Raw genomic sequence first — 21861 nt, forward strand, 5'->3', positions numbered from 1 at the left:
GCACCACCAAGACCTGCCTCTCTCTCTCTCTCTTTCTCTTTTTCTGTTTTCCTTTAAAAGTTCCTACCTTGCTCTTCATTTGACCCCTCCCTTCCCTTCCCCTTCATACCCCCTTCCCCTCTTTAGTACCCAACTCCGGCCTTTGACCTCCATTTCCCATTTTGCCTCACCACCTTTGCACGCTTTCTCTTTCTCTTTTTTTTTTTTTGGAGGGACTTTTTTTGAACTCTGTCGCTTTTTGGGTTGCCTGCCCGGAACTAACTCCGTGAGGACTTGCGCCTTGGGAAGGCTGCTTGCTGCCGGGCGTTGGAGGGAGGGGAAGAAAGCGCACGAGAGAGAGAGAGAGAGCAGCCTTTCGCCCGCGAGAGAAGTTCATGCTTTTGTTTTGATCTGTGGGTTTCCTTTTCTGATTCTGAGGCACCCAAGTCTGAGCGAGCCCAGCCGCCAAGATGAGCATCAACGGATCCCACCCCAGGATCAACACGGTGGGGAGGATGGTCAGAACCGACTCCGGGCCGGATATGCGCTATGATATTAACAACCATGCGATGCTGAGCGGCGGCGGCGGTGGTGGAGGAGGAGGAGGAGGGGGAAGCAGCCATACTCACACCCATAAGATGTATTACATCCAAAAAAACTACGGAGACATGAGCTCGGAAGGATACACGTAAGTGCACCCAGTCTAGATCTTCCATCCTGATTTTCGTATTTTCCAGTTGGAAACAGACGCACGCGTTAGGTGCGCATCTGTAGCTCGCTGTTGCTAACCCGAAGCGGTTTATGGAATGGTTCCCATAATCAAAGCTCTCTATATGTGAATAATAAATCCATCCATTCATTCGATGCCGCCCCTCCCCACTTTCCACATTGCACTTAATTTATTGGTGGAGAAGATGGTGGTTGAATTTGGGGTACTGGCAAAGCTATTTCCTCTTTAAAAAAAAAAAGTGAGCGCGCGGCGAAGTTCAGAACTTCTTGTTGCTGGTTCTCTGCAGGTTCTTTGTTTTGAAGTCTGGCTCAATTGCTGTTTGTTGTTGGTTTTTAGAGCAGGGTGCGGGGAGAGAAGGGGTTGATGAGAACTCCTTGCAAGTGGGGGTGGGGTGGGGGAAGAAGAGGAATGCTCCGGGGTTTCCACCAGTTATCTCAGCCCCATTGAAAATGTAAAGTTTCATGGCGGCTCTTGTCCTTATCTCTTACATGCCTTTCGCTGATAACCTCCTGGATAGGAGTTCCAGCTAAGTTTCCCCAGATAAGGATTCTTTGCAGTAAAAGAGACTTCCTTTGTGAGTGGGAGTTGCCAGAAATCGAGGCTGAGAAAGTCTTCATCCTTAGCCAGTTCTTTAAAGTGATACAACTGCTGAAGGATAATTAAATGTTGCTAGCTCTCCCTTGCCCTGAGAAAGAAAAATGTGTTATGTTTTCCTGTTCAGAAGGCACTGCTGTTTACAACATGCACCTGTGAGCCACTCCACACATTACATTTCCTATGAAGCTTTAAGTGCACCCAAAAGGTATGCCACAAATGTTTTCCAAACAAGCGTATCAGATTTATCAGGGAGCAGTGACTGGCCTCAGCATCTTGTAGATTGTGCAGTCCTTCACATGTGTAGTTCAATGAACATGCATGTAGTGGGAAGCTGTAGACATGCAGGTTGTGTTATTTCTAACGTGGAAGTGCATTCTGTAGAAGGAAAACATTGACATATGTTGCTTCATTATTTACATTTTATTGGTTTTCATTTAACTCTGGCTCATAATGTGGTTTCAGTGGTGTGGTTCAGCCGTGGAAGAGGTGGACTGTGATGAGAGTGCTCTTCTGAGCATTGTTCTTTCTACTGAGTCCCACACATTTTACATTGGGGGAGGGGGATTTGAGCTTGCAGATTAGAAATTACCAACTTCTGAGGAATGTGTTTTGCAGTTCAAGTTGGCAGAAATCCCTTTCTCCTTTTCTTTTAACAAAGGCCAACTGCTTTTCTTACTGAGGATCAGTAGATTTTTAAAAAATTATTTTTTTACTACCTGGGTTGTAGTTTGTTAGACAGCTCAGAAAGGACTTTTCCTCTGCACCGTGGACACCTCCAGACTGAGAATTGTTGCTCTTGACACAATCAACCTGCACTACTCATGGATTGATCCTGCTTTATTAGTTGTTCTGCAGTGGTTCCTCAAATGCTACCACTTTAATGCTCTCAGCAGGAACTAAAGTGCCACAAAAGGGAGGGGAGGGGACTCCCTTTGCTATGCAAAATTAGGGGATTTCAGCAGGAGGTTACTGGATAAGTACTAGAAATGAAGCAGGATGACTGTGGCAAAACTTTTCCAGGTACAAATCCTGGTTGCGTATGGCTGCTCTGATTAGCACCATGAGCTCAAATCGTCATGAATGCGCAGTAAAAATGACACCTGGAAGCTATTCCAGTAATGGTGCCACATTGGTATGTGGTGTTCTAGGAATGTAAAATTTCCCAGAGGAATGTAGATACGCTACTATAGGAAACCAAGGACAAGTTGATCTGACTGCATGAACGATAAAAAATACAAGTTCACAGTCCACCTTGCAACGCAGCTGTTTACTTTTTCGGAACTTGGGCTGCACTTTCTGTGTGGGCGTGTATCCACAGGCAGCTGGTAAAACAGCATGCTTGTTTTCAAGTCCCCCTTCTGTGTTCTGTGTTTGAAGAATCATTCCATTCTCATCCCCACCCTGCCTCGTAATAACCCTCCGCACTTTATTTCTTCTGCTTTGTTTGTATTGCTTCTCTCCCCCCCCCCCCACTGAGAAACTGGGTGTAGGCAGCTTAGCAGGGCAGCTTCACATCTATTTTACCTATTTATTTGCAATATTTATATACCACCCAATGACAAAAAAAGTTCTCTGTATGGCTTATAAGCAAAATTAAAACAGTAACCTACAATAATGCAAAGTGACAGCAAATCCTAAACAGACTATAGCAGCAGAGGATAATATCAGTACGAGTGATCTAAAAAGGACTAAAATTATGTTTCGGATTGAAAAGCCTGGGAAAATAAAGTATTCACCTGTTCATGTGCAATATATCGAGTTTGAACCACATCATACATCAGAACAGTTGCAGTAGTGTATTTTTGTGGGTCTTGTAAAAACTCCAGCAGAAGTGTTGTCTCAGTGGTATACACTCAGAATGTATTTGCTTAAGGCTAGAAACCTTAAGCAAAGGCTGCTCACTAGAAGGTGCTCACTAGAAGGACAGATCCTGAAGTTGAGGCTCCAGAACTTTGGCCACCTCATGAGAAGAGAAGACTCCCTAGAAAAGACCCTGATGTTGGGAAAGATGGAGGGCACAAGGAGAAGGGGACGACAGAGGATGAGATGGTTGGACAGTGTTCTCGAAGCTACCGGTACTAACATGAGTTTGGCCAAGCTGCGAGAGGCAGTGAAGGATAGGCGTGCCTGGCGTGCTCTGGTCCATGGGGTCACGAAGAGTCGGACACGACTGAACAACAACAAGAAACCTAAACTCTTCTTGAAGTTGGGACACATAACCTAATTCATCCTAAATTGTTAATTCCCATTTTACAGATGGGGAATGGAGGTTGAAAGAGATCTGCCTTAAAAGTACTCGCTGAGTGAGTTAAAAGTGCTGTGTGAGCATAAATGGGGTTAAGTTCCCAGTCTATTGAAGAATGCTTCATGCAGTCATACCTGTCTCTTGATAACAGCAGCATCTAGTGGGAGATGTGCCCGGGTGAACGAAATCTCACACATGAATACATGGGTAGAGCTTTCATATCATGTCACATCATCACAAATGCAATGTTTTTCAGTGGAATCAGTTCATATATTAAGTACGTAACATATGTGCACTAGTTCTAGCGGTACAATGCTGGAGCTTTCTGGGCCCAGTTCTTCCCTTCTAGAAAGTAAGCCTTAATCACCTTGGAAAACGTTATTAGAATTCCCTATATATCTGGCATTCCACCACCCCAGGCTAGCTCAGCAACAGCTACGCAGAGGCAAGGTAGTATTTAGCATATGCAGTACAATCTGTGATCATGGGCAGGCACTCTCATGGATGTGGAAAACGGCAGGAATGCAGTAGGTTAAATATTTTGCCAGGCTGATGAATTTCACCTGTTGGATTTTTACCTGTCATGTAGCTGTTAAGTGCACAGGAGCCCTGAAGGAATTAAACATGGCAACCATACATAGGATTCCAGGACCTTTTCTGTCAATTGGAATTAATACCATAACATAGGTGTTGAAAAGTTCAGGGCTCTATAAGTAAAGGTTGACCTTCTGCATCTCAATATTATTCTTCCTTTTGTGTAGGACTGAACAATTGAAGGTACTCTGAGCTGTTCCATCATTTTTTTCCAGGGTGCTGCTGTTGCATATCAGCTCTTTTGTGCTTGTGTGGCTGAACAGGGCCACCATACAAGCCTGTTGATAAATAAGACTTCAGTCCTAACTCCACTTACCGTGGAATAAGCTCTGTTGAATCCAATAGAACTTGCTTCTGAATAGACATGGTTAGGACTGCAGCCTAACTGAAGGTATGCAATAGGTGTGCCTGGTTCATTATGACCCTAGTTTGAATACCTGTATAAAATGCTGTACAAGTAGATCTGCTAAACTCTCTATATAATTTTGTACTTTTTTCTGTTGCAGAAGTGGAGGCTAAGTTTAGGGCTGGTTTCCACAAATTTAGCATCTTGCAGACAGTTGAGTTACTTGTGAGTATAATTTAGTGTCTTAAATTCAGAAAGCAATGCTGGCTCTGTATTGTTTCAAAAGGATCTGCCCACTTGTTTGTTAATTGGTGATTTACTAGTTAGAACTGCACATAGTATTTGCAAGTTTCGCAATGACTTGTTTTCATGTATTTCACAGGTTAAACTTTATCTGGGCCCAAATTGGAGTCTGATTACATAGCAGATTTACACCCTTGTCAGCCCAGCAAAAGCTGCCAGCAATTTAATTACTATCCTATGTAACCTCAGAAGAATGTTTCAAGATAGACTCAAGACTAGAAACCTTGCTTTTGTCTTTAGTGACAGCATAGTTTATCCATGAATTCATCCCATGAGTTGCCTTACTGAAATTAGTTCAGATTAGATTAGTAAACCTGGTAGCAGAGGAAGTGCATTAGGCAATAGAAGGCTGTAAAAACAATAACTCCTATCCTCCCAACAACTAGTGACTTTCCTGAAAAGCATGCGGCATTTCAGAGGAGCACTTGTTGAAACACAAAATTCAGTGTGTGTTTTCTTTATTTCTCTTTGTTCCCTTTTTGCCTGCAAAAACTTCCGAAACTTTGCACACTTCTTGGAAATTTAGTCTTCAGGATCAGGCGTTTAGCCCATTTACTGTTTTTTTATGAACTGCATCCAAACAGAAATACCGATCTGTGTGTGTGAGTGAGAGAGAAAGAGAAATATGGAAACTTAAATGCAAAAGTGATGATACTTCCATCTGAGTTCCAGCATAGTTACCTTTGGGGCGGAGTCTTTGTCCCGCTGAGGCTTATTCTGTCGCCCTTTGTTCATTTTATTAACTAGTACCTTGCTCAGGTAGCATTGCCAGCCTCTCCCTGCCCTGAGGGGTTGAGCAAGCTGTCTGTGTAATGTTCCCAGCTTCTGTAACCCTGGGAACTGAGGAAGAGGGTGGTTTCTGTGGAACATCAATTGTCAGGGAATTACACTGCTGCCCTCAATTGCCAGCCTGTTTCTGCAGTTCAGTTAATTTTTTTTTATAACACCCATAACACTGTTTTAAACCAGCAATCCTTTTGAATTGTTCACACTGCAGAGCACAATAGTTAAAGCTACTCCCAGTAGGTTTGAGATAAACCAAAGCTCCTTATATACCTCTAGCGCAGGCATAGGCAAACCCGGCCCTCCAGATGTTTTGGGACTACAACTCCCATCATCCCTGACCACTGGTCCTGTTAGCTAAGGATGGTGGGAGTTGTAGTCCCAAAACATCTGGAGGGCTGAGTTTGCCTGTGCCTGCTCTAGTGGTGTTGGTTTCTATAACTACAGGGTGGTGGTTGCCTCCTGTCGACACACAGTCTTTGCAAGTATTTACCAGTACTTGACGAACATCAGCAGCGCTATGCTATTTGTACAGGTGTGTGTTGCGGGGGGGGGGGGAGTCCACATATTTATTTTGCTCAGATCTTTAGTCAGTTTGATGTAGGATCCACAACAGTGATGCTGAATGAGATAAAAATGATGGCGCTCCATGTGGTAGAGCAGTGTAGGTTCCCAAATTGTGGTCCATGGACCATTGATGGGTCACAAGCCTCATTGAGGTAGTCTGTGGCATGTCCTCATTCAAAGTCCGTATTGTTCTTAAATTGTATTTCCCCCTCTGCTCTGCAACATCTTCTGTTTCTTAATGTTGCATGCATTTTAATTGTGTGAAAGTTAGAACTCTATGGATACCATAAAATGCAAGGAGCAATAAAAAGACAATTTTTAAAAATGTACAGCATCCGGCACAGTACATTACATTTGTGACAAATCCCATTGTAATAATTAAGAGGTCCACTAAGACCATCAACAATTTCCAGGCCTCCGTTGGGGGAAAACTTTGGGAAACACTGTGATAGAGCATTGGATAATTATGATGATAAAGCATGTCTGCTGAAAATATTACAATTCTGTACTTACTACTTTTTTTAAAAATAATAATAATAATCTTGCCCTGCCCCATGTTGTTCAGAGTACTCGCCTGTTCTCTTAACTACAACCCTGCAAGGTAGGTAAATTTGAACCTGGGTCTCTCTAGTCCAAACTCTTAACCGCTACATCCCTCTCACAGCCTCCCCTCCTCACCACCCCCAGACCCCATTTAGGCTTGAAAACACCTGTCTACTGACACCAGCAGAAGGTTATTTTCAAGCCTAATTCCAGCATGTAGCTTCTTGATCTCTTTATCTGGTGCTTTTATAACAGGATGGCCATCTTCAGCCGGGGGGGGGGGGGGTTTCTCCATCATGCTGTTTGGAGGTACAGAGGTTTATAGAATAATTTGCATGCGTTATCTTAGAAATCCTACCAGTGACATATACTGAGGTCAAGGTTATTAAGTAGCTTGCATCAGGTTACCTAGAGAGTTCATGGCAATATTTACCTGGGGATTTCCCGCCTCATAATTCACACTCTCAATCACCATGTTACTACTGTTCAATACCATTTCCCCCCTGTAACTGTTTCCTTTAAAGTTGGCCTGCATCAGGTTTCCAAGTGTATGGTACCTGCGTTGATACTAACGATCATAACAGCCGCTTCAAAATCTGCTGTAGCAAATGTCCTTCCGATGTAACTTGCACAGGCAAGTCGGAATAGCCGACTGAACAGTCATGCAAAGACCAGAACTGCAGCTTAATTTTTTTAAAAAAGAAATTGGGATCTTCCTACGTCTCAGTTTGCAGAGCCCTGCCCTGTGTGAATCAATACACCAAGTCTCTTCTTTGCTAATGAAGGAAGGCTGCCACCCCATCACAATATCCCAAGTTGTGCGTTAGGAGTGTCCTGTATATGCCGTGACTAATGAAATGATCACCCGATAAAAAGCAAAGAGCAGAATCTGCTTGCCAGGTACACTTCAATTGTACAGAGCTAATTATCGCAGGTGAGTTAGCTCAAGAGAGGGAGAGAGAAATGATAATAATAAAATACACCCACTAGAAGCAAAGAGTGCTGCAACACAGTGAATCTTTAGACAAGAGGGTTTAGCCTTTCATTAGAAAAATGGGCAAGGCCTCTTTGCCACAGACTCTGGGAGAGCTGCACATTAAGCATTGCTAAAAAGTTGGGTGTGCTGAGGCAGCATGCTTGCTTGATGCCCAAATATTGTGTCATTATCTGTGCGATGATTCTCTTTTAAGTCAAATGATATGGCGTTCACAGTCCTAAAGGAGTGAAGCCAATGTGTAGTGGAAAGGCTGCAACGCAAAGAAGTCCGGTGTTCAAAATCTGCCCAGTGCAGATTTTTAGTCTGCTACTCTCTTAACCATGGCAAATGGATCAGAAGTAGGTTGTGGGCTTGTATAATCCTCCTTTCAATCACCATTCAGTATTACTTATGCACTGTTGCTAACTACGGTGAACACTTAACCAGGTTGTTTCTTGATCAAGGTTTTGTATGCTGACTTTAACCCTCATTTCAAGAATTGGTTGAAAGAATTGGGAACCATAGTTAGCAATAGTTTGCATGTAATGCTAACCATGGTTAAGGAGAACAAAGCGAGGGGAATTAATGCTGGAGGGTGACTATGCTAGGAAAGTGCAGGGAACGTACAGTACAGTGGGGGATAACGTCACTGGATAATCCCTGGGAAGATTAATGTTTTGTTTTGCTGTTACGATTCTCCAAAACTAGGAATGGACAGTGTTTTGTGTGACCTCAGGCTGTTGTTAGCATTTTAAAAAGGAAGTAAAGTTCTTTACGATTGCAGAGACAGGTTTGCCTTACTTACTTATTGGAGCAATTTATTAATTGCTTCATTTTTTTTGAAAGTGGTATACAAGGTATAAAATGTGTAACTAATCCAAATAGCCTACAGCCTATTAAAAAAACCAAGCAAACAGGCTGCTTGGCACATTCCTGGGTTAGTTTTGAAAGGGACAGACATTGGATCTGTCTTATTTGTGCCATTTAACCTTTTAAAAGTTTAAGAAACAAAACCAATGGAAACCTAATCATAGCAGCATTCTGCAGCTGATGTGGAATGGGTGTGTGAACTCTTTCGAAATAGTAATTAATTACTAGTGGTGTAGATTTACACTTGATTTTCATTTCTGTGCAAGTTGCATTCAACCACAGTTGTTAATGCCAACAAAATTTTATTCTGGGGTTAATCTTTTTGGTGGGGGAGTATCCAATGTTGGGGGGCAGTGAAGTTCACAGTTGTGTATGTTTAAGGTCGCTTTGGGATTTTAAAAAAGGATAATAAGTGTGTGGTGGATCATGGCTGTGTGAACAATTGATAACTGGGACTCTTTCAGAACATCTCCACCGGTAGATGTTTTGTAGTAGGTATCACGGGTGATTTAGACTTGTGGAGTGTGGGTAGGAAATGTGGCAAACATAGGGATTGGTTGGAATGGTATTTGCCTTATTCCATAGCATAGAATCATAGCGTTGGAAGGGACCTCAAGGTCGCCTAGTTCAACCTCTTGGAATGCAGGAATTCCAACTAAAGAATCCCTGACAGATGGCCATTCTACCTCTGCTTGAAAGCCTCCAATGAAGGAGAGTCCACCACTTTCTGAGGCAGTCTGCTCCACTGTCAAACAGCTCTTACCATCAGAAGATAATTTTAAATCAGATGTGCGTGGCAGGTACTTTAGAGGAGAATCTTGGCAGGCCTTAAACTCCAGCCCTCCAGATGTTTGGGACTACAATTCCCATCATCCCTGACCACGGGTCCTGTTAGCTAGGGATGATTGGAATTGTAGTCCCAAACATCTGGAGGGCCGGAGTTTGCCTATGCCTGCCTTAGAGCCTTGCAGTGGGATAGAGTACATTGTATGATACACTTGACATAGTGACGAGTCCTGTCCTCAGTGATCCACGGCGTTTCCCCCAGCTCTTTCTATTCATTTTGGAATTGGAGCATCTCCTGAAATGTTCTGTACCTCTGATCTCATATATTTGCCCACCTCAAGACAGTGGTAATACGTTGCATCCCTATACAGAAGGATTAATGCACAGAATAACAGCTTACGGTAACTCCCTTTTTCTCTATGCCTTGTAGGCTGCATTATTTCTTTAAGGGCTTCCATGTGTAATTAATGTCAGAAGTTACTGTTGCCTGCATTATCTCCAAGTGATGCACCAGTGACTGTACAAGGTCCTTCAATGATTTAATCATGGCATACGGTATTCCCACCCACCACTTTGCACCTGACTTCTTTTATCCAGGGTGCCTTTCATTATAATCCCATGCTTGTTCAGACAGGTTGGTTGGGAGGTGAAAATAGAAAGCACAATTCCTTTTTTCACATGGGAGAATTGCTTAATTATTTAAATATGAGCAATAAGAAGTCGCAACTAATTCTTGTTATGCACGTGCTCTCTCTCTCTCTCTCTCTCTCTCACACACACACAGAGAGAAGTAGCTTATCTAAAAGCAACACTTAAAAAGTAATTTTTAACCATTCTTAATATTTTAATAGTAGTCAAGAGTTTTGCTTGTGGGGCCCCACCTGAGTAATACTGCCCTGAGGTTTCTTCCTAGGGTGGTGTAGAGTTGTCTGCCCACCCCACCCACATCCAAGGAAGGGTGTGTGTCTGGGTAGGGCTTATAGGCAGCCATTTAAGAGTTTACAATCGAGATAATAATAATTAGGGCCAGCTTGTGATCAGCCTTTGTGTGAAAGCGTAAAAAATGAGAGGAGTCCTATTCCCATTTACCTCAAACTCAAAACGGACTCTACTCAGGGTGGTGTGCATACCTGGGCACGCATTCTCACATGCGCACACTTTGCTCTGACCTTTTTGTACAAGTTGGACAACCTCTGTACATACAGCTGAGTGAATTGGGCTATGCACATTCATGTTAGCTGCCTCATGCAGTAAGCCCAAAGCACTTTGCTGAGCTAGGCCCAAGTGTGGAGCAAAAAACAGTGCTGTTTTTTTTGTGATACTCTTTCTCTGTGACACTCGGGATGCATGGACCGTTTACAAACGGGGACATGAAAAATCTGATGGGTGGCTGTTGCTGAAAGTATGCAAAAGTTGAGCTGATTTGCAAACAAAAAATGACACCTAGCAGTTCGAAAGCGCATGCAGGGAGAATGGTAGGAAATGAATATTTTCATTATTTTAGCAGAGATATTTCATTTACTGTCTTTCCCCCCCCACAGCACAGGAGACTGTTGGCTCCTTTGTGCATTAAAGGAGGGGACGTAGGCAAAATGAATTGAAAGCTTCCTTTGCTTTCTTCCAGTCCTTCATCTGAATTCTGGGCCAGTAAACGCCAGTCTCTTCTCTGAATGCAGGATCAACAAATATAGGTGGTCCTTCCCATAATGCCTTTGCGCTGAGCTGGAGGGAACACAATTTCCTCAACAATAATTGCGAGCAATCTACTTGCAAAGCCTCCTGTCACCGCTTGATTGATCTCTACCTACCCTTTAGGAAGCATGCCTATGAACAGGGGTCACCAAACTAAGGCCCTCGAGCCAATTATCCGGCCGCCGGACACTCTTACCGGCTGCCCATCTCCGGGTCGGCGCGGCGCCAGAAATAGCTTGTGCACATGCGCAAGCGTCATTTCCGGCGCACTTCCGGGTCTGTGGAGCCCTGTGCGCACACACACAAGCTATTTCTGGCACCGCGCCAGAAGTGCGCTGAAAAAAGCGAGTGCGTGTGTGTATGGGCGCCGCTCCCCCGCCCTCCAGCCCACTGCGCGAACGGCGCCGGAGGAACCAGCCTGAGGCCGGGTAAGTTTGCCGACCCCTGCCTATGAACTTCACTTTATGGCTCACAGTGGCGTCAAGGTGCATTATGGACACTGGTAGGGTTTATGTTTCCATGGGAGAAAGTAGGTGGCTGCTTGTACTTCTTTGGGGGTTCACAGACCTCTTTGGGGGGGGTCCACCTCTCGGCTTTTTCTCTTCTGCCTACTTCAAGGGTTTTGTCTAAAGTGGGAGGATGGGCACGAGAAGCTTATAGACTGGAGAAGGCATCCGCAGCAACTCTGTGTACACAATGTCACATAGGTGCCATGTTTCTCCTTAGAAGTCTTCTCCATTTCGCCCGGAAGGCAGACTGGACAGAGCCATGCCCACCTGTGCTTCACCTGGCATCTTACAATGCCATGCGCTGAATAGGTGAAGCCACAACACCCAATTCCAAAAGAAGAATCTGGAAGATTTAGGAACCCTGCTTGAATATGTCATTTCTGAGTTTGTTTCCTTTTTCTGTTGCCCTGCACGGCAACAGTGCAGCAGTGTTAGAAACTGGCATGGAAAAGCTAGGTGCCAGAGGGCTTCTGGGACCTGGGTTGTGGGCGCCGAAACAGAATGTCTAGTTGCCACGGGGGACGGGGGGACAGGTAGCAACACTTTTTATTTATTATTTTGATATGCATGAACTAATCTGCAGTTCACGTAAGTGACACCTTGTTAATATCACATTTTTAGCAGAAACTGTTAGCATTTTTAGCAGGAATTTGGTGTTTGCAATAAAAATATTGCTACTGTACTTTAGTTTTCAAAACACTGCTCTTTATTGTTGAACTCTTTAACATATTGTCTATCCTTAACATATACTTCAAGACTTCAAAGCACATACATTTCAGTAATCCTTGAATGACAGCCAGGCGCAAAAAAATGGCACCCAGACTTTTTGAGGTGCTTGCAAATGCAGAATCTTTAGGCGCAAAATGCGCCTGGCACCCTGCTGATTTCGAAGCTTGAGTGTAAGTGTCAAACCTAGCAGTTGCTCCAACCTCCCCTATTCACCTTTCCCCTACCTTATGTATACAGTGGTACCTCTGGTTACAAACTTACAGTAATTTGTTCTGGAGGTCCATTCTTAACCTGAAACCATTCTTAACCTGAGGTACCACTTTAGCTAATGGGGTCTCCTGCTGCTGCTGCTGCACCGCCGCCGTGCATTTTCTGTTCTCATCCTGAGGTAAAGTTCTTAACCCGAGGTACTACTCCCGGGTTAGCGGAGTCTGTAACCTGAAGTGTTTGTAACCCGAGGTGTTTGTAACCTGAGGTACCACTGTACTTTGTATAGTTGTCTATACTTGATTTTTGCAATCTATGCTGGCTAGACACACAGGGCACACCCACGCACCCAACCAACTCATAGTGGCTTTGGAATTACAGTCGTACCTTGGTTCTCAAACGGAATCCGTTCCGGAAGTCCGTTCGACTTCCAAAACCGTTCAAAAACCAAGGTGCGGCTTCCGATTGACTGCAGGAGATTCCTGCTGCACTCAGTCGGAAACCGCGGAAGCTGCATCGGATGTCCAGCTTCCAAAAAAGGTCCGCAAACCGGAACACTCATTTCCAGGTTTGCGGCATTCGGGAGTCAAAATGTTTGAATCGTAAGGCGTTCGAGAACCAAGGTACAATTGTACAATAATGGCTAACTGTGGCAACAGAAATAAGCTGCTGTGAACTTCAAGTAAATGTACTCCTCCCCTCTTCTCTCTTCCAGCTGAGAGGAGGTCAGACGCTTTCACTTGTGTATTTGATTAGCTGCAGTTTAGTGTTTTGTCCAAACTGTAAAACAGCCAGTCAGTTTAAACTATCGTTTGTTGAAACTTGGCAGCTTTGTTGCCCAATATGTGAATTGACGTGTTGCAGCAAACCAGATTTTCTCTGGATTCGAACATTATGACAAGTTCTATTTAATAAAAAATGCAAGTGGAAGCTTCTATCACTTCATGATTGTACCAGAGGAGGAAGGGGGGGCGGAGTCCTGCGCTAGCCTGGGGCTCTCAAAGGTTTTCCCCCCTGTAGTTTATTGCTATGTCTGAAAGCAAGCAGTATCAATGGCATCTGTGACAGTAGCTTAGAACACAGTTCTTTTCATATGATTCACACCCTTTCTTTTGATGTAGTGACTTTGCTGTATCGGTTCTCGTGTGTCACGGGTTTCATTTGCACACACCCGTGGGTGGTTAAATCTGGAACTTGCCACATGAGAGAAATCTATTGAAAAATACCCCCCAATAACAAAGTAAATGCTAGGGTTCCACCGGTAAATGGCACATTCCGCTGAAATCGTCACAGTGCAAAACTAATGTAGAAAAAGCCAGGCCTTGGGAAAAATGACTACTGGTATCAACATTTTTCCAAGTTCAAGGCTGAATCACATATGCACGTGTAACAGCACGTGAAAATGATTTTGGGTTGCACTCAATGCTAGTTGTAGTCAGAGTAGACCTGTTGAAATTAATGAACATGGCTCACTTAATTTCTCTCTCCTTTTTCCTACTCCTTTACTTCGTTTGATCACACATAGAGCCCACTTTATATTTGGAGGGGCAGCCCTTGCTGTCATATGAAGAAAGTCATTTACAGGCTGCAAATATTAAAAGTATTGTGCATCCGAACTGCAGTGGCTGTTTTGCATGTGCCAGTTGTCACTTGATGTTTAATTCATTGCTTTAGGAACTTGCACATAAATCCATAATCGCATTGAAGGCACTAGATGAACAACAATACACATGCTGACTGTAATAATTCACTTGTTAAATTATTATTATTATTGTTTTTATGGTTATGAGAGAGCTCTTGAATCTGAGCGCACAGGATAGAATTTAGCTTACGCTGCAGAAAATAATCAGTACAAGTGAATGTACTTAGCCAGCTGGATTAGGCTTGGAAGTTTGTTGGTTTACTAAAGTATCTGTTTTAATAGAGGTGCTTCCATTTGGGAAATGCCTGAGCTTGTTGGAGAGCTCTGATGCCATCAGCGAGGTGTGGCTCCTAGTTTGCAGCACCTCACCCATAGACTACTAGTGCAGGCTTGCACCTGTGGTTGAATCCAGCATAACCAAACACTTGCAAAGCAGCCTCTCACACAGCTATCCTTTGTGTATGTTATATATAAAGCAGCCTTTGAAGCAGAACCCCCTACTCCTTTAACGGGGAGGTTGTTTCAAACTGCACTTTGCTCTGTTTCTCCTATAAGCAGGCAGCAGCAGTGGCGGGGTGGGAGTTGAGGGGGCCCCCATCTCTCCCCTGCTGCCCCTAAAAGAAGTAGGCAAGGGACTTTAATCTCTGCTCATCGGTTGATCAGCAAAGATGAAATCCTGTTGTCTAGGCTTTGTGATCCTGTTCCCTGTTGGGAACAGAGGAGTGCAGCCAATGGCAAGATTAAACCCTATCCTTCCACCCATCAGCTGACAGAACCAGTGACATCAGCTGGTGGGTGTTTCAGGGAAATGGCCTGGTGAGCTACATTAGACCGGCCAGAGGTTCCCCAACCTGGTAGCATATATTAAAAAAAAAAAGTTATCCAAAGCTAGTAGTCTCTTCTCTACTGTACTGGTACATTCTACCTACATAAAAGGAGATTTTCTAAGCAGACTACATTACTAAGCTATTCCTGTTAGCAGCACGATTTCCAGAATTTATTTTTTCTGCTTTGAAAGTAATAGTATCATAGAATTGTAGAGTTGGAAGGGACCCCGGGGGGGGGGTTATTTAGTCCTACTCCCTGCAGCAGTGCAGGAATCTCTTGCCCAGCATGGGGCTCAAACACATGACCCTAAGATTAAGAGTCTCCTGCTCTACTGACGGAGCTATCCCAGCTCAGTCTTCCAGTTGACAACACAGAATTCCCAATGATGGTTCTCTTGGACTGTTATCACTATGGAATCATTGTGTCTAAAAAGACAGATTAAGTCTCAGGTACGGAAATCCTCTGATTATACTGAACGTGTTTTGAGCTCTTGGGAATGCTTACAAATGGAACGAACCACATTATTGGGTTCCAAACAGGCTTTCTGAATCCACGCTGATCCCTTCTCTTTGGACGTATATATATAATCCCAAGCTCCCAAACTGTTTCTGAATATCTTGTTCAGGATAGGATCAGTTTACTTGAGAATACTGTTCTGGATAAAACTTCAGTAGTGGCAGAAGTTTACGTTATGTGTTGGCTTTCTTCTTTCTTACTACAAAAGCTTGTCATGCCTGGGCCCTTAGGCGCTGTTACATAAAAGCTGGGTGGCAATACCCTCACCAAGATGCCACATATACAGTATATGAATCTGGAATAGTATCTGGTTTTGTAAATTGGTTGAGAGAGCAAGGTCTGGTTAAATATCCATTACAGGTTCAGAATATCAGGTACAGGCTTCAGTCTGAGCATTTATCATCATCATATCATCACCATCATCAGTGCTCTTCATGCTTTGTAGTATAATGTAAGTAAGTAGGGATGCGGGTGGCGCTGTGGGTTAAACCACAGTGACTAGGGCTTGCCGATCAGAAGGTCGGCGGTTCGAATCCCTGCGATGGGGTGAGCTCCCGTTGCTTGGTCCCTGCTCCTGCCAACCTAGCATTTCGAAAGCACGTCAAAGTGCAAGTAGATAAATAGGTACTGCTCCGGCGGGAAGAAAAACGGCGTTTCCGTGCGCTGCTCTGGTTTGCCAGAAGCGCGGAAGCTGTACGCCGGCTCCCTCGGCCATTAACGCAAGATGAGCGCCGCAACCCCACACTCGTCCGCAACTGGACCTAATGGTCAGGGGCCCCTTTACCTTATAATGTAAGTAACCCCCTGTCCCGAGGTTCTTTTAGCCTAAATTTAGACAGTTAAGGGAGGAGGTAACAGGAGTTGGCCAAGGATAACAAGGGATGGGTATAAAATCAAATACAGTGGTGTGTGCTTTGGCTTCATTTGAAATGAGATCTAAGTCCAGATTTCACAGAAGAATTAGGGATTTGAAGGAAGACAGCTGGTGTCTCATATAATTCTGGAGGAATTTACAGAATGATGGGTGAGAAGGGAGAATGGACTGAGCAATTTTGCACTTGAGTATTCCAGCTGTCCTAGTCTTCCTGTGTGTTTCTAGGCTAGACTAAGAATGTCAGTTTCATACACCATTCATCCTTGTGTTTGTTTCATTGGCAGAATGGTAATCACAAGCCAGTATTTATTTATTTTTTTACTTCCCACCGTGGTTTTTATGAGGCTGCAGACTCAGCATTGTAACTCTTTTGTGACACACACACACACACACAGAGGAGGGGCAAGTGTATCAAGGAGAATCTGTGAAGCTGCACAGGTTACAACACTTTAATTTGAATAAGGTGTGCTGCTTGCCTTTGGAAAATGCATTTAAAATCCATGATTAATTACATCTGTGTGACTAATTCTTGGCCTCTCTTTCTCTTTCCCTTAGCCACAATGGAACCGGCACAATGTCCAGGCGTCAAAACACCATTCAAGATCTTTTGCAAAATTGCTCCGATTGCCTCATGCGTGCCGAACTCATAGTGCAGCCTGTAAGTCTTGCTCCATCGCTGAACCTATATGAGTGCTAACCTGGGAGATGCTGTTTCCCCGCTCTGAATGAGCAAGCGAGAACGCAGACCTCAGAAAAAGTGCTGCGGAACAGTTTATTACAGGGGGTCGTCTGCTTTTTAAGACTTGTGTGCCTTTCTGGGTTTTTTTTGAATAAGTGCTGTGAGTGCCAGTCCCTCTGGTCACTTCTTTCCCTGCTCCCCCGGATCAGCTGCACTCTCGTGAGATGGAAAAAGATAGCAAGTACACACAAACGTAGTTTCATTTTTCCAAGGTAGAATTCAGTAGAATTAACCAGAGTAGAAAGAGTGTCGTCCTCCAGTTCAAGGAGAAAAGGTATGATCTTATGATCAAAGGAGTAGTTGGAGGTTGGGGAGCTCAGGGGCTTTGTAGGCACCAAGTGGACCCTTCAAGGGTTCCGTTGCACCCATGCTGGTGACCCCTGGTTTATTAGGAAGGAAGGAAGAGAGGTTCTATAGCTCAGTGGTGCAGCACCTGCTCTGCAAACTCGAAGGTTCCAGGTTCAATCCTTGGTCTCTCCAGTTACGAGGGATTAGCTAGTAGGAGATGTAGAAGACTTTGGCCTAAGACCCTTGAGAACTGATACCTATCAGAGTAGGCAATGCTGTGCTAGATGGACAAACAGTATGGTCTGGTGTAAGGCAGCTTCCTGTACAAAACACACCTAACTGTCCGAATATTATATATACATATATATATATATAGAGAGAGAGAAGGCAGTATGACTATAATAGCATGTACATTTATTTACACCCTCCCCCAGTTCATCCCAAGGAAGAGCAATTAATGCCTACTGTATACAAACACATCTTATTGATAAACAGAGTCACAGCTCCATGTTGAGGTCTGCCTCCTCGCTTGCTCCTCTGCTGCTGGTGCTCTCCTCCTCCTTTTTCGGGATTCACTGTTTTGACAGCTCACACTTTCTCGGGCAGCTTTCTAGGTTGCTTGCAGAAATGCCTATTAAGAAAACGCCCTCTCAGCTGGTAGAACATAATGTCGGAAACAAATCTAGGAGGGATGAAGTGGCCATCCAAGTGGCCACTTACCAGGGAATAAGGTTGGGATTGGCTTGGTATATAAAACATAACCCAATCTTGCAGGTGACTGTTCAGGGGGAATGATTGCCACTTGCCCATCTGGCCAATTGCTCTCTACTTGGAGAGGCATCAATGCTCCAAGGAGGTCATGTCCAGCTCTGCCTTAGCCAAGCTGCTTTTGAGCGGCTATTATCATTGGCCTGTAGTGAGTCCTTATTTAACAGAGAGCCTCGCTATGAAACCTGCAAGGGCAATTTGCTCATTCTCCATCCTAGCCTCAGATGTTGCTAGGCCTTTAACAAACGGTGTTTCCCTGCAATGCTACCATCCTGGCGTTGAAAGTAAGGCAGGCATGAACAAAGAGTTAATGGGCAAAAGGTCCCAAGCACCTGAGTGGCTCACACAGGACAGCTTCCCGGGAGATTGTGCCCAGCACATCCTTATTTAGACCACGCTTGTCACTTTTGTTCCTGTACCTGGTGTAGTTTAGGCATAATAATAATGATGGATAACAGCAACAATAAACAATACGCCACATATATTTCAAATAGTAGCTGTTTCATGGGTTTTACTGACAGAAAACTTGCAGCATTAAAAAAACCTGGAGTTTAGAACATCTCTCACACGTTGCCTCTCGCTATCACATTATTTCGTGGTGGTGGTGGGGCTTTTGAACTAAATAAGGTGATTTTTGGTTTGTTTCCTCTCACTTAGGAGCTGAAGTATGGGGATGGTATCCAGATTAGCAGGAACCGAGAGCTGGAGGATTGCTTTGCTCAGGCAAATGAGCACATGGACATCCTCGATGGGCTGATCAGAGAGATGAGGCAAATGGGGCAGCCCTGTGAGCTGTACCAGAAAAGGTATTGCCATTCTGTTTTTGTCTCCTGGCCTTTCCCCACAGACTTCTAGTTATTCTATGTGGGCTTACCGCAGTTTACACTTAGCATAGTCCAGGGGCTTGACTCTGCCTCGTATTGAATCAATAAATAGATGCCCATGAATTAAACAAGGAGGTTTGTACCAGGTATGTGCTCTCATGGAGTCAAATGGTCCTTTCCATTAGGCGTACCAAATGGCAAGCCATTCAGATCTTGCTTGTGCCAACTTTAGTACTACAGTAAATAGTGCTGCTACATACCTGTATTGGGAAATTTTTAATGTTTGATGTTTTATTGTGTTTTTTTATGTTCTGGAAGCCACCCAGATGGGCGGGGTATAAATAATAAAAATTTTAATTCTTCTCCAGGACTCTTGCTTATCTAATGAGACTCTGTAACTTGGATTTTTAATATTATTTCATTCTGTGGAACACAAAGCATGGATTTCCTATTGTTTTCAAGCCAGGAATGTCATGTTCATTGTACTTATTTATTTGTCTTTTAAAAAACAACAACCCTGAAGTGAACAATCTTAGTGGATCAGGCATCTAGTGCATTATCCCCATATTCCACCATTGTTATTACTGGATGTTACCCAGTAGGTTTATAGTGCTGGGGAACATTGGAGGCCTTTATCCCCTATTTTTCATTACAAGCTTATGGAGGCTCAGAGCCTGCAAATGTATTCCACCTCCTCCTTTGCTCCATCTCTTTCGTCTTATAGCCCCTTGACCATTGTTATCCTCCGCTGTCCTTTCAGATTGCTTCAGCTTCAAGAGCAGATGCGCGCCCTCTACAAAGCGATCAGTGTACCTCGTGCCCGTAGGGCTAGCTCCAAAGGTGGTGCGTTTACCTCCCAGAGTGGATCGGGATGGGACGAATACACCAGGCGTTGCACCACAGAATGTCTGAACTGGATGAGGCAGCAGAAGGTAAAGTTGTGTGTGCTTCGGGTTCTGGCTTTTGTTGTTGAGAAAACGGAAACGCATTTTTCTCCCCTCCCACCAACACCACACTAGCCAGTTCTTGTTCGGTCAATTCAGGGAGCGGCAGAGGTGTCTCCCTGGTTTCTCGTCGCCAGCGTTACTGTGGCTTGCTGGGAAGGGTGAGGTGGGGAGATTGGTGGAATGCAGACACAGTGACGGAGCCAATTCAGTGCTCCTGCCAAGGTGTTCCTCCTGGTAAGCCACAGCGACACGACTGCGGAGAGGCAGTCCCCTTCCCATTGTCTGCTCCTGGGCACGGCACTTTCCAGCATCAAAATAAAGTATCTGTAAGAGTCAAGGGAAAGTAAGCCAGTCCCTTTCTCTTGAGTCTGTGTTGTTTTAGAACCTTCTGGATGCACCTGTTGCAAGCTCAGAACATTCATGCAAGCACGGCAAAGTTTAACTCTCTGTACACAATGCATTGCCACAGTCATCCTATTTCTGCATAAAGAAAAGGGGTGGGGGGAAAAGAATGGTTCAGACAGTAACTGAAGGGGGGAAAAAGAATACTGTGAACAGAAAAAGAAATGAAAGATCTCATGTGGCTGGCAAATTGGAAAATGGAAATGAAAACAAGAGACCTGCAGATACGGCAATAAGTCACTCGCTAAAGGGGCTTGCAGTTGATTTTTATGGAGTGGCTTCTTTAAGATGACTGTTTGAATGGCAGCATAATTTCCCTACCTGTTCTGCAAGGGAACAGGCACCCCTCCTATAGCAGCAGCAGCAGCAGCCTAGGAAGCCCTTGCAGCGTTTCAGCTGTGCCGAAGTCCAACTATGGTCACAGTTTACCTACCATAAATGTGAAATGATCTTTTCATAAAAGCAACGTCACATGCATAGGGCAGGAAGCAGGAGAGGATGACACACACACAAATCACACTATTGCTACATACTCTGTAGGTACAGAAGGGGAGATGGGGCCCCCAATCCCTGCTGTGTCGTCAGTCCGATTGTAAATAGGCTTCCTTACCTAGTTGCCTTCCAACTTTCTTATCTTACCTTGACCTTCTCTGGCTTTGCGTTCTTTCTGCAGAGCCCCAAGTTACAGCATGCCAAAGAAATGTGATACGTAGGGAAGCCCTCCCGGTAGCCTTTGTTTTCTCACCGTGTTTTGTTTTACTTCCCTGTCGTTTTGGAGATAGGAAAGCCGTGGGCTTCAGATCTGGGTTGGGTTTCTCTGGTGGGGCTGGGAGCTGGAAATGAGTCACCTTTTTCGTTCACACACATTGACAAATGTTCATTCTTGCTGCTGCTTTGATGGCTTTGGCTCACAGCGAGCTGAAAAAAAGGAGTAAAGTTATTTTTTTTTCCAGATGGCCGACAGCCTAAAATGGCTTCGCTTGCTGGAGCCATTCCAGCTTCGCTTAAGCACAGGTGTGGCTCAGGGTGGTGTCTGTGGTAGCGTTATTGCTGTGCTGAATCACAATTAGTTCTTAAAAAAAAAAAAACCAGCAGCTGATACCTGATTTTGAAGGTAGAAGAGAAATATCCTACACCATTCGAATGGGCAGAGCCACAGCTTAGCTCTCCCAAGTGACTTTCTTGCCCAAGGCTGTTCAGTGTCTCCCTTCCTCAGTCCACTGTCTGCAAAATGGGAACCTGAAAGAGTTGGCATGTGAAAGTACAGGATAGGTCACACTTCATAATACTTCATATGTTATCAGTACTGGTCATCTTAATTTTCACATGTTAAAAGCAACGGTAACACACGCTAGCAAGGACTGTGTGTGTGTGTGTGTATTTATAGAATGAGCTAGTTTCAAGTTCAAATTATTACAAACTTTAGAAAATATGAAAGTTTTTCCTGTCGTGTTGTGCATGGAGCTGAGGGCTGCAGGGCAACAAGGCATGGTGCACAAATTTAATAGAATTTGGGTGATTGCTTCACTAACGTGGTTGGAAAGGGCGGCTGGGTGGAAATTAATCTTCCCTGTAAA

At 44.2% G+C, this 21861-nt stretch overlaps 1 protein-coding gene across 3 annotated transcripts in view; it reads left to right on the forward strand.

Moving 5' to 3' along the window:
• Positions 1-211: 211 nt before the first annotated feature.
• Positions 212-21861, forward strand: part of DSP (desmoplakin) — a 48115-nt gene continuing 26465 nt past the window's right edge. The window contains exons 1-4 of one of the 3 annotated variants that reach the window (XM_033154531.1): positions 212-667; positions 16872-16974; positions 18769-18917; positions 19696-19867. In XM_033154531.1, coding sequence (XP_033010422.1) covers positions 450-667; positions 16872-16974; positions 18769-18917; positions 19696-19867 — 642 coding nt within the window. In that variant the 5' untranslated portion in view covers positions 212-449. The remainder of the gene's footprint in view (positions 668-16871; positions 16975-18768; positions 18918-19695; positions 19868-21861) is intronic. The other 2 variants (XM_033154532.1, XM_033154533.1) reach the window with 2 other exon arrangements.

The sequence above is a fragment of the Lacerta agilis genome, chromosome 7, assembly GCF_009819535.1.
Source record: "Lacerta agilis isolate rLacAgi1 chromosome 7, rLacAgi1.pri, whole genome shotgun sequence".
In the NCBI taxonomy this organism is placed as follows: domain Eukaryota; kingdom Metazoa; phylum Chordata; class Lepidosauria; order Squamata; family Lacertidae; genus Lacerta; species Lacerta agilis.